At 41.1% G+C, this 14,035-nt stretch overlaps 1 protein-coding gene across 4 annotated transcripts in view; it reads right to left on the bottom strand.

The window, feature by feature from the left end:
• UBA3 (ubiquitin like modifier activating enzyme 3) overlaps nucleotides 1-14,035 on the bottom strand; it is a 313,667-nt gene that overhangs the window by 280,926 nt on the left and 18,706 nt on the right. For all 4 annotated transcript variants that reach the window (XM_069206585.1, XM_069206583.1, XM_069206584.1 and 1 more), the window contains one exon: nucleotides 13,165-13,245. In XM_069206585.1, the coding sequence (XP_069062686.1) occupies nucleotides 13,165-13,245 (81 nt within the window). The remainder of the gene's footprint in view (nucleotides 1-13,164; nucleotides 13,246-14,035) is intronic.

Here is a 14,035-nt window from a genome sequence, read left to right on the forward strand (position 1 = left end):
ATGTAGATTGAATACCCATCCGAAGAAGACCCACCCCAAACACCCCGACTTCTCTCCTGCGCTCCTCCAGCTACTCATTGTACTCACCTGCTCTAATCACCTCTACATCTTTTCCTCACTGCTGCATTCATCCTGGTTTGTACAGCAATCAATTGCTTTGTAGCTAAGATGGTACTGTATAAGTTCAGTATGTACGCCCAAGCTAGAAGTGGTCTCCCATTGAGCCAAGTGTTGCCTCACGTTAGTCACAGTCAATAAAATGTCCATATTTTTTTCATCTGAAAACTACTGGCAAAGGGAGTGAAAATATGCATGGGTACTTCCGACACATAACCTGCTACTGAGGCCATGTAGCCGCTATAGCCATTATATGCCAAAGGCACTTCTAAATTAGGAGGCAATAGCTTTATGCACAGATACTGCAATTTAATGAAGGAGAATGTTATAATATGCTTAGGAACTGCTAATTTGTCTGAGTACTGCCACCATCTGCCAAATATTGCTAACACAAATCAAATGCTAGGTTGTGCATCAAGCTCCATTCTGTAGCAACTGCTTGCTTGTACAATGAACTATGCATTAACCCAGAGATGTACACAAAGAATCACATAAGCACATTTACATGTACCAACATGTGACTGAAAATCAGAGAGACAGACAAGTACAGTTAGTCACGCATATGAATGTAGGAATCAATCCTGCGTTCCCCAAAAGACTCTTATTTTCTAGTTATGAGCAAGAGGTTGGGCCGTGGTGGCAAGAACATCACAACTCTCATTCTGCTTTCTCTTACAAGTTTTATCACGATATTCCCATGTCTATCCTACTGATACACTATGAGGATTTTGTTTTTATTTTCAAATTTTAACAACACAACATATACATCATGGTGGAAAAATAGTCCTACCAGCTACATCGGACGTGAAGCAAAATCAATGTGGTGGATACAGGGTGCAATACAATAGTTCACTCTTGGAGCATCAAGGTAGTCTCTGGTCACAAAGACCACAGGCACAATTTTATTCTATGATCTGAGTGCAAGGTCAATACGGGTCAGCATACCCAGCTAGGTATGCGCAAAGTGGACCCCCCAAATATCTCGGAAGTGAGATGCACTAGGGAACATGAATGCATGCACCTCAAGATTGTTTTCTCCACATAAGTATAACTTTCAGCCAGTCCTCAAACTGCTGAGGGCTGCTCGGCCACCAACACAGAGACACTGTGCTTGCTCAGCAGCAAAGCCATTGCGACTAATTTTCTGGATATTTCCAGAAATGTTTTCCCATGTTTCAGGAGTGCCACAAAAGGGGTGAGCTCTGGGCTGGCTTGATTACCACTGCCAATGACTTGAGAACCCACAAGTAATATGTATCGACTCCTTAACAGCTCCATGCTAAGTGTATGAAGTCCACACCTGCCAAACCATATCGAAAGCAGTTCAGGCTCGCATCAATGCAAGACCACACCATGCCAGCAAGTCTGTAATAAGTCCTACTGATAAAAGAATTGATCTAAACTATCCATTAGAAGAAATGCCCTTTGTCTGCTAGCAACAATATGCTGATTCAGCATCTGCGATCTCGTCGCTTAAGTGCTGAGCCCCCTTGGCCCTACACTGCAGTCACTCAACCTTCACAATTGTTATGCTATTGTACATTGTGATTAGCCTGGCTGGACAAGGGTTTATGATAATCAGGAAGACCAAGCTTCACTCCACAGACTCCTCCACCATTTAAGAATAAATCCCACCCATAATACATCAAAATCTCTGGTACATCAGCACATCAAGCGAGGTGCCAATCTCACCACCCAAGTATTCTTTGAGGGTCTTCAACTTATTTTTCAAAAACAGATCACCGAACATACCTTATCACCACTCTTCAAGCTGTGTGATCACTCCTGTTTCCACAGTGACCACCACACAGGAGTTATTAATCAAGGGAGACCAAGGAAGGTACATATTATCCCACAAAGTGCAGCCAGCCTTGATCAAGCCCAAATGGTACACTTCACAGTGTGGATGTCGCTGCTGGTTGTGGTGTTGGCATAAAATCAGTGCTGAGGGGGACAAGCGCAGCATGTTCCATCTCAGGTCACGAAGGGAGAGGGAATTCAGGGGAGGGTGAGCACCTATGTTAAGAGTTAATTCCAAAACTCTGGGTAGCAAACCCTCCTTAGTTGTAGGGTACCTGCATTTTATTCCATGCTATCCTGGCTGCCATCCAGCTCTAGCAAGCCTGACCATAAAGGACATAAGCTTGTCAAAAAAAATGCTCTGGTAAAAGTAACAGGATATAGCTAGAATACCTTAGCAGTACTGTTTTCATTGGAGTAACCCTACCACTACTGATAAGGGCAGCCTAATCCGTGTTTTGGTCGAAGAGGTCAGTTTCCATATTTTTGCCATTATTCACCCTAATATTTATGTTAATAACTTAATGATCCGGAATACCTAGTTAGAGTATCCTTTCTATCTGTCTTTTAATTGGGAACACCAGAACAGGTGACAGTGTTTTAGTTAAGAGGAGAATGACAGATTTGGACAAGTTTATCTGCATACAGACTAAAAATCCTCCAAGATCCACATTTAATTACTCGAGTTTGATGAAATTCTCCAAGGATGCTGGCAGGTGTTTCACAGACAAAGTAAATAAGATCAGCAATAAGCGGCACCTATGCCTTGTCTCCATGCCTATCGCATTTGGGAAGGATAGTTAGTTAGTTATTTTAATTCTAGCTATTTGGGCAGCGTAGAGGAGTTTAATCAACTGCTCTCTCCATGCCCATCATCTTGATCACTGTGAGTAGGAATGGACACTGAATACAGAAAAAAAAGAGTAGGTGGCATTCAGAAACATGGCTACTGCTGCAATTCTTGTATTGATTTCATGAATAACTGCAAAAAGTGTGCATTGTTTGTCTGCAGTGAAAGTGCCAGGTAAGAAACCCAAGTTGGTCTGGTCTAACCAGATCTGGCAAGAAAGGCAGCTGTCTATTGGTAAGATTTTAGCCAAAACCTTGCTAATTATGTTAAATCGGTGATAGTGGTCTATCTGAGTCGCAGGGTTGAGTGGGTTTGCTTGTCTTGAGTAGGGCTAGCATAATGCGGTGAAGAGGCAGAAACCTCCATCCAAACACTTTCTCATACACTGCCCGCAAGAATGGGACCAACTCCTTCACGTACTCTTCGTAAAAGTGTAACTGGTAACTAGACCCCACCGGATGTACTTATGTCTCATGGCATTTTTTATTTTATTTCTTCATGTGTAATAGGAGCCTAGAGGTTCAAGCTCCATAGTTTCCACCCATGCCAGAGTGGCGCTATCCAAGTACCCATGGATGTTGGGAGAACTCAGGTCACATTGTGTGAAGCATTACGGAGTAAAATGAAACTACTTTTAGTATGTCAGTAGGGTGATTAAGGATCTTGCCACCTCCTCCTCCTAGCTGAATAAAGTCTGCTGAAATCCTGGTGGCTGGATACGCCCACTAGAGTGCAGTCAGGGTATTCAACCTACTTATACTGCTTGGCAGATGCATATTTACTCAGTAATCTAATTCCTTTTTTGGCTTCTACCCTGATGTCAGCTAATTTTGAGTGTAAGACGAATAAGAGGCTGGTGTCTGTGAAGGGTTACAGGCAAGTTCCAATGATTTTATGTCTTTTTCTAGTGTACTCAACTTACTGTAAATTGACTTTAAAATTCTGAAGCCTTTTGCAATGTATTGGCCCTGAATATTAGTTTTAAATTACATCCACAGTGAAGCATAAATGGCAACAGATCTTTGATGTATTTCAAAGTAAGACTGATTTTTTGTCTAATCTCCTCTCTGAGACTAGTCAAGGAGGGCTATTGGCTATAGCCTCCATATCCTATGTATGTGTGCAATCGTGTGGACCACCAGGACAAGCATTGACAGGAGAATGGCCACACAGTATCCTGCGAAGATGTGCAATGAAGCTGATCAAGATAGCCACATCCCTAGTATACTGCCAAAAGTCTATTGTAGATGAGGATCCCTGTATGGCGGAAGGAAACGAAGACCTTGGCTAAAAGACAACAGATTTACAAAAGATTTAGTAGCTCATACTGGCACATTAACATTAAGCAGCATATCTATCGCCCAATTCTGCTTTCTAGCCCCAGTTCCGATTCAATATAGTTCAGCTGGTAAGTAAGGTTAAAGTCATCGTTCCATATAATTAACTGTGGTCAGAGAATGGATTTCATCATTACATTAACAAGACGTTAAGGATTGTCATAATTTGAGTGTGACATGTGGCACACAAAATATCTCCTGAACAATTAGGTATTGTCCCTCTTGACCTGAAACAGTATTAAGGTGTTCAGAATGCAGCTTTTTATAAGAATATTTGCTCCCTAAAGTACGTAGAGTAAGCAGAAAAGAAAATATGAACAGCTACGAGCAAGTAGGACTCTTTGTTGATCAACCCCCTTATTTGGTTTCATCATCTTAAGTGCCAAAGAAACCATAGGCTCACTCTTATATCTACAATCAAAGCATCTCTGTACACTAATGCCCATCACGCCAATATCTGGCATTTTGTTGCTGTTGCCAAACTCAACCCACCCCCATGTTGAGCCTGCCTTTTAAGTGACATTCCCCATAAAAGTCCCATGGCTGCAGTGCCCAAAAGGAACAACGCAGGCCAACAAGGTCATCCACATGGCTCCAAGCTTGGGGTGAATACAGCAGTAATAAACTAAACTTTTATCCCCAGACAATTCTTACAGGAATCAGACTTCCTGAAAGTGGAGTTGATCTGAGATGATAAGCAGCGCAGCATAGCACTATGTAAATTGCAGCTCCCGATGGGAGGGGGAGGCTTAGGTACCCCTTCCTATGAATCGTACATTCTCGCGGCCCAACTCCAGTGGGTGGCCCAGCCTTTTCCCTGCGCCCTAATACAGCCTAGTGATCAAGGCCTCCTAGGAGGCCTAGGTAAGGAGCCCCAGACTTTCTTGGAAATCTTGTTATTTGTTAAAAATGTTTTGTATTGCTACCCGTTCCTTGTAGGCTCCCTGTGTTTCAGGAAGCTTGGCCTTTTTAAACTGCTGTTTTTGGGGGATTTTTTTCCGTGACGGTTTGAAATTTCCCTCCTAGTTTGTGACAAGTTTTAAGTAAAAAGGCTACATACACCTCAGTGGCTAACCAGTGTGTTTAGGAGACTGCTTAATCTGTTTCTATGATTTAAATTGTTTAGAAACTGTCTGCATCACCTGTTTTTTGCCTTGAAAAAGCCACATTTCTGAGTGCGCAACAAGCAGTATTTTTACAATCTCTCTCTTACCTGGAAAGTAGACTCTGCTAGCTTGGAAGTGTGGATTGAGCCGGTCCGTATCCAGGAATATTTTGAATAGAGCAGCAGCTCCCTCCCCACAGGGGCTTGGGCTTCAGTTGCCTTGGCCCTTATATAAGTTTCTATAGGTTGTTGCATATGTTGTTGTGATTGATTGTTGGGACTAGTATTTCTATTGGCTTATGGATTAGAGTTGGTGTTGTGATTCGTACTAGGGTTGTGATTCTTACTGGTTCGTGGTTTTAGAGTTGGGGTTGTGATTGGGACTAGGGTTGGGATTCGTATTGATTCGTGCTTTTAGGGTTGGGGCTGCGACTGGTACTAGGGTTGGGATAATTATTGGTTTGTGTTTTTAGGGTTGAGGTTGTGATTGGTTGTCGGACTAGGGCTATGATTGGTGAAAAGGGTTAGGGCTCGCATTGGTTGTGGGGTTTCGGGTTACAAATCTGATTGGTTAGGGCTAGGTTTCTATTGCCCAATAGGACTATTTCAGCCTAGGGCTCAGGGCGTCTCAGCCGGGCGTCAAGGCTAAGGGCGGAGAGGACAAGGGCATTTGCCTGTTTGGGCGTGGTTAGGCCTGGTTGGGCCTAGGGCCAGAAATGCTGCCCAATTTTCCATTTACGAGAAAGGACCTTACTCCCTACACATCCATTAACATGCAAACGTATTATCAGCAAAGACATCCAACTCTTGCACTACAACCTGACCTCATACAGATTTCAATGTCTCATCAAGCAACATAAAACCCCATATATCACACCTATACACATATCCACCACACCTACAACAGTAAAACACCTTAATTCTCACAGCAAACACTACTCTGTCCATTCCCACTAACACAACCTGCCATCACCCACACAACACAAAACCACATTATACATTACTTTCAACTACCCAGATACACACTCACTGTTCAGACAAACCAACAGCGATATCCATTATTTGCTCCTGCCAGATCCCCTTTTATCATGACAATACCTAAACCTAGCCTTCCAAAACACAATCTACAAACACCCTCCCCCCTCTCTTCCTCAATTGCACACAACCATACAATCCTCACACTCCAACACACACATTACCTCTTCCAGTGATCAAAACTAACACCTCTCCCCCACATCCAGCCCATCTTATACACTATTCTCCAAAACACATCAACACCCCCTATATTATAATACTACTCACCAGCACTAACTTACATACAAATCCTTCACAGAAAACCACTACATCAATATCTCCTCACATTATTATTCCACAAAAAGAAAACAGACCACACACTTCAGCACATCAAAATAACACAGACTTTCATAATACTTTCCGTCACACCCACTCCCACCCTGATTACTAGACAAAGAATACAAATCCTCACCAATCTTTACCCCTACATTCTCACTCCTCACAAACATCTACCTCAAGCACCCCAACATTTATTCATCCGTCTCTCATCCATAGCACAATATAGAGCCTTACATTATGATCTACATGCTCCTCCAGCATCCCTAACCCATACTCCTTCCACACTAATCAGACAAACAAAATAAACACAACATGCCACTCTTAACAACTTTGCATCCCCCTGCCTATTACATAATAAGGCTACTCTACAAAAACAAAAGTACTCTCTTCATGTCTCTCTCAGCCACCAAGTCCATCACCAAAACACATAGACACAACAAAATGCCTTCTAAGCCTGCTGGAAGAGGAATACTATATTGAAAAACAGGACTGTTGTGATCCTCACACAGTTATCACAACTAATAAACACACCTGCTACAAGCTCAAAATATACGGCTCACCATTCTCCAAAACAACACCGTCACAAACAAACATTTTCTAAACTGCTTGCTCATAAATGTTCAATCACTCTCAAAAAAACAAGCACCACATCTATGACCTGCTCATTGACACAAAACCTGACTTACTGTCCATAACGGAATTATGGTGTGGAGATGACATGGCCCCAGTATTGCATGACGCCATACCTCCAGGCTATCAAATCATCACATAAAACCGTATAGGAAGGAGAGGAGGTGGACTAGCGTTTATATTCAGACAAGCAATAAATCTCAGTAAAACAGACAACATTTCCATGCAAGGTCGCGAGGCCCTCCTCACCAGATGCAACCCCACTCCAACTTCCACCTGTAGCTTTCTCCTCCATTACAGACCTCCTTCTAACACCTCAACATTCCCGGACACTTTTCTAGATACAGTCTCAAACCTTATAACATTATACTAAAAACTATGCATTCTTGGGGACCTAAACATTTCGTTTGACAAACCCAAAATGTACCATCCAAAAGCTCTCACCACTGGCCTAGTCGCATTGTAGCTACATCAGATTGTACACAATCCCACACACATCACTGGACACATCCTAAATGTAATTTTTGCAAAGCCTGAACTAGTTACCGTTCATAGCATCACACCAATCACATTGTCAGACCACAATTTGATAACTTTCCAACATAAAACACCACAAATCAACACACTCCATAGCAACTTACATAAATGCATTTTCGACCATGGAGCAAACTCAATTTTAAAGACTCAGAAACACAACTAACAGCCAAAACAGATCTAGATACAATAATTCTGTTCCAAAACTTTGAGTGGCTACAGGAAGCTTTTGATATCCTAATACCACTCAGAAAAACTAAACAGGAAATCAGCACCTTGGAGAAACACAGAACTTAAAAAGATAAAGCAACAATTCAGAAGGTTGCAACAGACCTGGCTCAAAACAAACATTCAAGACAAACTTCAGCTACACAAACTTAACAGAAAATACAAATCATCTATCAAAAAAGCTAAAACGAAGAAAAAAAAAAGCACTTCTCGGACAAAATTCTAAATGCTAAATGCATGGAAGGAAGTCATCCCACTGCTCAAGATTTCACAAACAAACTGGCAATTCATTGTACAATCAAGGCAGACACCTTGGACTCCTATTTAAAACTGAAGAAAAACATCAGCCCCAACCATTTTCCTAAAATCCCCTCCATGAATAAACCAACCCAGCCACTGTACTCCTTCAAACAAATATCATAAGGTGAATTTATGGATCTGTTCAATGCAAGCAGGCCTTCTGGTTGCCCTTCTGACCCTTGCCCACCACACATCTTCAAGAACATTCTTTTATCTACTTCTGGTGCCACATATGTAAGAATCATCATCAATAACTCTTTAACTACAGGAGCTTTTCCTGAAGACCTGAAAAAGCATACATACATCTGTTAGTAAAGAAAACAAAACTAAACCCGCAGGACCCAAACAACTACAGATCGATCACAAATGGACCTTTCCTGGGCAAACTGATAGAAAGAGCAGCATTCGCCCAGATGTCACAATTCATTGAAAACAATTCCTTACTTTCAGACTACCAAACTGGATTCCGCCCAGGTAGAGGCACTGAATTGGCACTCGTAGCAATCTGGGATGATCTTAAAAACACAGTCGACCGCAATGGAGTTGCTGCACTACTTCTCTTGGACCTCTCGGTTGCTTTTGATACTGTCTGACCATGACACCCCAATTCAAAGACTCCACGAAGCTGGCATAGAAGGGACTGCTCTCCAATGGATTACATACTACCTTCAAAACAGAAATATTATCTATTCTCCTCCCTTCTCGTCCACGTCCAAACCCTACCTCACAAAATCAGGAGTTTCCCAAGGATCAATTATCTCACTTTTGCTTTTCAACATCTACATGATGTCATTACCAGAACTGATCAATGATTTACAACTCACATGTTACTACTATGCAGATGACACAAATATATTACTTAAATTGGAACGCCCCAAAGATATTGAAAAGACACATATCTTCAGTCGCCGCAGGGCGTTCATCAGTGGATGACTTGGAGCCATCTCAAACTAAATGCTTCCAAAATGGAAATACTCACATGTGGTGACTGGAAAAATTATAACCCACTGTGTGCCTGGCCTGATGATCTCGTACCACCTCCTCAAGTATCCAAGGAAGTTAAAAACCTTGGAATTACCATGGACTCTAAGTTAACAATGAATGCCCAAATGGACAAATTAGCACGATCAAGCTTCATTACCTTGAAGACTCTGCAATGCATCTTCCCCAACCTCGGAATTCCACACAAGGTACAGCCTACTATCTCTCTTGTACAATCCAAACTGGATTCTGCCAATGGCCTCTACCATGGATCATCTCTATCAATTATGAAAAAACTACAACGTATTCAGAACTCTGCTACCGGCTATTATTACGTGTAAAGCCAGTAGCCCACAACTCCCCTGCCTTGAGAGCACTATACTGGTTACCCACTGCCAGAAGATCCACCTGCAAGCTGCTCTGTATCACCCACAAAGCTATACATGGAACAGGGCCTTTTTTATCAGAAACAAAATAACCAAACACATTCAACAAAGAAATATCCGCTCAAGTTTGGCACTCGGCCTTAGAATACCACCATACAAGAAAAAGACATTAGGTGGTACATCCTTCTCCGTCCAAGCAGCCAAACTATGGAATTCATTACCCCCAAATATAAGATCCACTGATAAATATCTTGCCTTCAGAAGACTACTCAACCGTTGGCTCTTTCCTTCATAACCACTATATCCCAACAAAAATGGACTGCATATGCATGTGTTGATAAATATTTATAATCTGATTTACGTATATTCTAGCTATGTATAGTTCTTTAGGAAATATGTATCATTACTATGTCACAACAAATTATATACATACTCTTTAAGCCTGTTTGACAAATGTATATTTAATCACGGTTAAATATACACACAAGTGTGTGTGTGTGTATATATATATATATATATATATATATATATATATATATATATATACACACACACACACACACACACACATACATACACACGTGTACATTATTTTATACTTAACATGTTCATAGGTCATTGCATAGCTCCTAGATAAGTTGTTGTTAGATACTTATGAATCCCGGCTTTTGTTTTTATAGAACACTGATCAAATGTTTTATTATCATAAGCATTTCACTATTAAAAAATTGAGGAAAGATAAATAAGTGTTGGAAAAGTACACTTATTTAATTAACTTCAAATATTACACATCTAGAAAGTCTATAATACAATACTACTTTTCTTCTCATTTTATTTTACCCATTATTATATGCCTTGCACATATATTCCCTTACTTTTTACATACCTATTACTCTAGTCTTACTGTACTAGAGAAAACCTAAAATCTATAAATAAAATTCAATTCATACATAAAAGTTAAATATATTAATAAATAAAAAACTAAAATAAAAATATCTCTTGTAAGCTTTACTGTGTCTCCTGATCACCCTATGACTATCAATCTATCCTCCATCCCCACTCTGACTCATCCCAAACTCATTCTACTACTTTCATCTCCAAAATAACCCTGCCTAAGCTCTTCCCACCTCTACCACATCTAGCTCACCCCAAACCTCATGATCTCCCAAACAACCCTACAACTTTTCCCTCATTTATCTCACCGGTGACTCATCCAAAACCCTTTCTGCTACTATGATTTCCCTAACCCATTACACAGACTCTTTCCTCCTCCATCTCTCCTTCACTCATCCCAAGCCTTATCCTATTACTATAAACTCCCAATTAACACGTCTGGATTCTTCTCTCCTCTATCCCTCCATTACTCTAGTAAATCCAACTAACAAACTCACATATCCTCTGCTCAACTTAACTCTTTATAATACTAACACGGTACTCATATTTCCTTATACTAATCCACCACTAATTCCTTTTGGGTTCCAGAGTAGCATGCTACTCGCCGAAAAGCGCTTGGACGCCTCATCAGGAGTAGTAAGCGCTATATAAATACTATTAAAATACAATATGAAACAAGCAATGCCAACAGGCCTCTATCCCCCACTACCCTCCAACAATTCCTAATTATCGCAGTAAAGATTCAACGATCTTGGTTGTTGCACTGGGTAGCCTGAAAGTGTCTAGCCAGGATTTCCAGCTAAAGCGTCACGCTCTCTCTTACGCACCCATCATCACTGGCATAAATCAGAACAGCATGGAAGGAAGACATCACATCACAAGTCCATTACACAACTGAGTGGAACACGCCACTGGAGTCCCCACATAGAATTTCCCACAACACGAGATTCGAAAACATACAATACATTATATCACAGAGAATACTTGACAATCGTTAAACTAAACTGAATGTTCCCAGAGGCACACGTCACGAACCAAATGTCGCTCCAACGATGTTGACTTACAACATATGATTTGGTCCTGTCCCACTCCACTATTGGCACACGATACATGACACTCTTGCCACTGTCACGAAACTCCCCAATCTGAACACGTGGGTGGCAACTGCCTTGGGTATTCTCAAAAGGGGAAAAGATCACAAGGTACGAGTCCCCTTCATAAACCTGGCCCTACAGTTAGCCAAACCGACCCTCACATTCCACTGGAGGGCTTACCAGCCTCCACGTAACAATATGGCATTAGACATTCCTTCGGTGGGGAGAGTGTTTAAAGTGTCAACATACATTAAGAAGAAGCACCTCTGAAAGAGAGACAAAGCTGCAGCCTGGGATAACATGTTTGCACAATTCCAAGGTAACACCCCTCCCCTATGAGGAAAGATGGTCGTGTAGACCACCACGCATACAGTAAGTCGGAAGTATAGAGTGCGAACTGTAGGCAGGGCCCCACCCCGCTCATGCACAACTCACCAGTGAAGCATAATGCAAATTCTGCTCATGCTGCTATTCAGTTGCCCACTCCCCTACAGTTCCCTAAGGTTTACATTAACATCTCTGCCGCAACTAGCTTCCACCTCACTTTGGGTTCACTACGGTTCCCAACAGACAATACAATACATACAGCCACTCCAACCTGACTGTACCACTCCACCGTGTCCCTTAATCCTGCGACTACCTACATTTCATCAAGCAGAACAAGCACCAAGACATGATGAATGTATTTGCCTTCTAGCAATTGTTCATATCTGTTTCATGTGACAATTTAACACAAAAAAAAGCCTCAGTAAAAAGGAGTTTTCAAAAGAAAATATAAAAATTTAGCCCAAATTACAATAACAGGTGCCATCTTGGGAGAAAGCCCTACCAGGCCCTATTGGGTCACATACATGGATTGGCAAATTGGAGCTGATCGTCTTCCTTAGCATAAGCTGTTATTAAGACCTCAGGCAGGCAGCACTGCTGGCTGTCAAAGTAACACTGGCCAAGCTGGAACCCAAACATTCAGTCCCTACCGCACTCTGTGTAGGCACCAACCGAAATGTTTTAGGTTTTTCTTTGACCAGTAAATAACTAAACTCTCAGGGTCAGAAGTGCTGAAAATTGTTTAATCTTCATTGGACAGGCATGTGGTTCCTAACCCTTTCCATTCACAGCTAGTGTTGGTTTTACCCACATCATTTGCATAATTTTGAGTAGAGCCTCATTCTAAATAGTGTCATAACATAACCAAGTTAAGAGGTTGTGACCAATCTAGCACCAAGAAAAACACCTTATTGGTAAATTTCATCTCACAATTTCTTAAATAAATATCAGACTAAGTAATCAAGGTAAATTCTCAGTTTTTGCACTTTATTAAATCAGTAGGGCTAACACATACTGAAATGCAGAAACTATGCTATAAAACCTTAGTTTATAAAGACCATTCTGGGACAATAAAATGCATGCTGAGCTACGTCCACGAAATATCAATCTTAAACATCCAAGTGCTTTCAAATAAGTATTTCTAATAAATAAAACAATGCAAAACATACAACAAAAAATACACAAATGCAATGAATTGAGCTTAAAGACATTAATTAAGTCTAGTTACCAAATTTTTCAGTAGTTCACATCCCAATCCTCCGGCCCCAATGACAAGAACTTTGCAGGACTCTAACAAGAATTGGAGAGACTGCAAATAGAAAAATATATTACAATTCTAAATAAATAAGCATAACAAATAAAAGAAATACAATCTGTTTTTGAACAAATATAAAAGGGGTTCAAAACATTACAGAGCAATGAATTCTGGAAAGACTGCGCCCTGGGTGGGAGTGGGTGCAGTTTTCAAAAAGCATTCTCCACTAGACTGGGTCAGTGGTGCATGAGAAGGAGGCAGGAGGTGTCAAGCAAAGCAAAAAGCTAATCTCGCCAACTCCTGTGGACCTGCTCTCTTAACATTTAAGGTAGTACTGACTGTTGAACCCAGATGTGGATGTGAACTGTGAGAAGCTGCCATGGCCATTACATTACAGAAGGTTAGCTCTCCCAACCACCTCTGGAAAAAAAGATGATCCGTCAGGAAAAGATCGTAGTTTCCACTGTAGGAAGAATGCAGTTTTCCTTGTGAGCTTCATCACAAAAAAATGAATGCATCTGCTCACTTGAATGCCTCCTTAAACATTAAAAGAAAATCTCTGGTGACAAAAATAACATAGAAAACATGGTTGATCATCCTTCATAGAACTATTTACATCAGACAATGGTCATACAATGACAAACGTCTGTTGTGAAAGGAACAAAGACCATCAGGAAGGATCAACACCTGCCCAAATATCTTAGACTTAGGACTAGGGGCAGTGTCTGTATGTTTGTGCTCCTCGGTACAAAAGTATGTTTTATTTTTCTCAAAGGGAGGTCTCTACAAAGGAGATAAATTTGGGAGGCAATAGCATTCCCACATGCAAAAGCACAAATATAGA

This window comes from Pleurodeles waltl, chromosome 9 (assembly GCF_031143425.1).
Source record: "Pleurodeles waltl isolate 20211129_DDA chromosome 9, aPleWal1.hap1.20221129, whole genome shotgun sequence".
NCBI lineage: Eukaryota > Metazoa > Chordata > Amphibia > Caudata > Salamandridae > Pleurodeles > Pleurodeles waltl.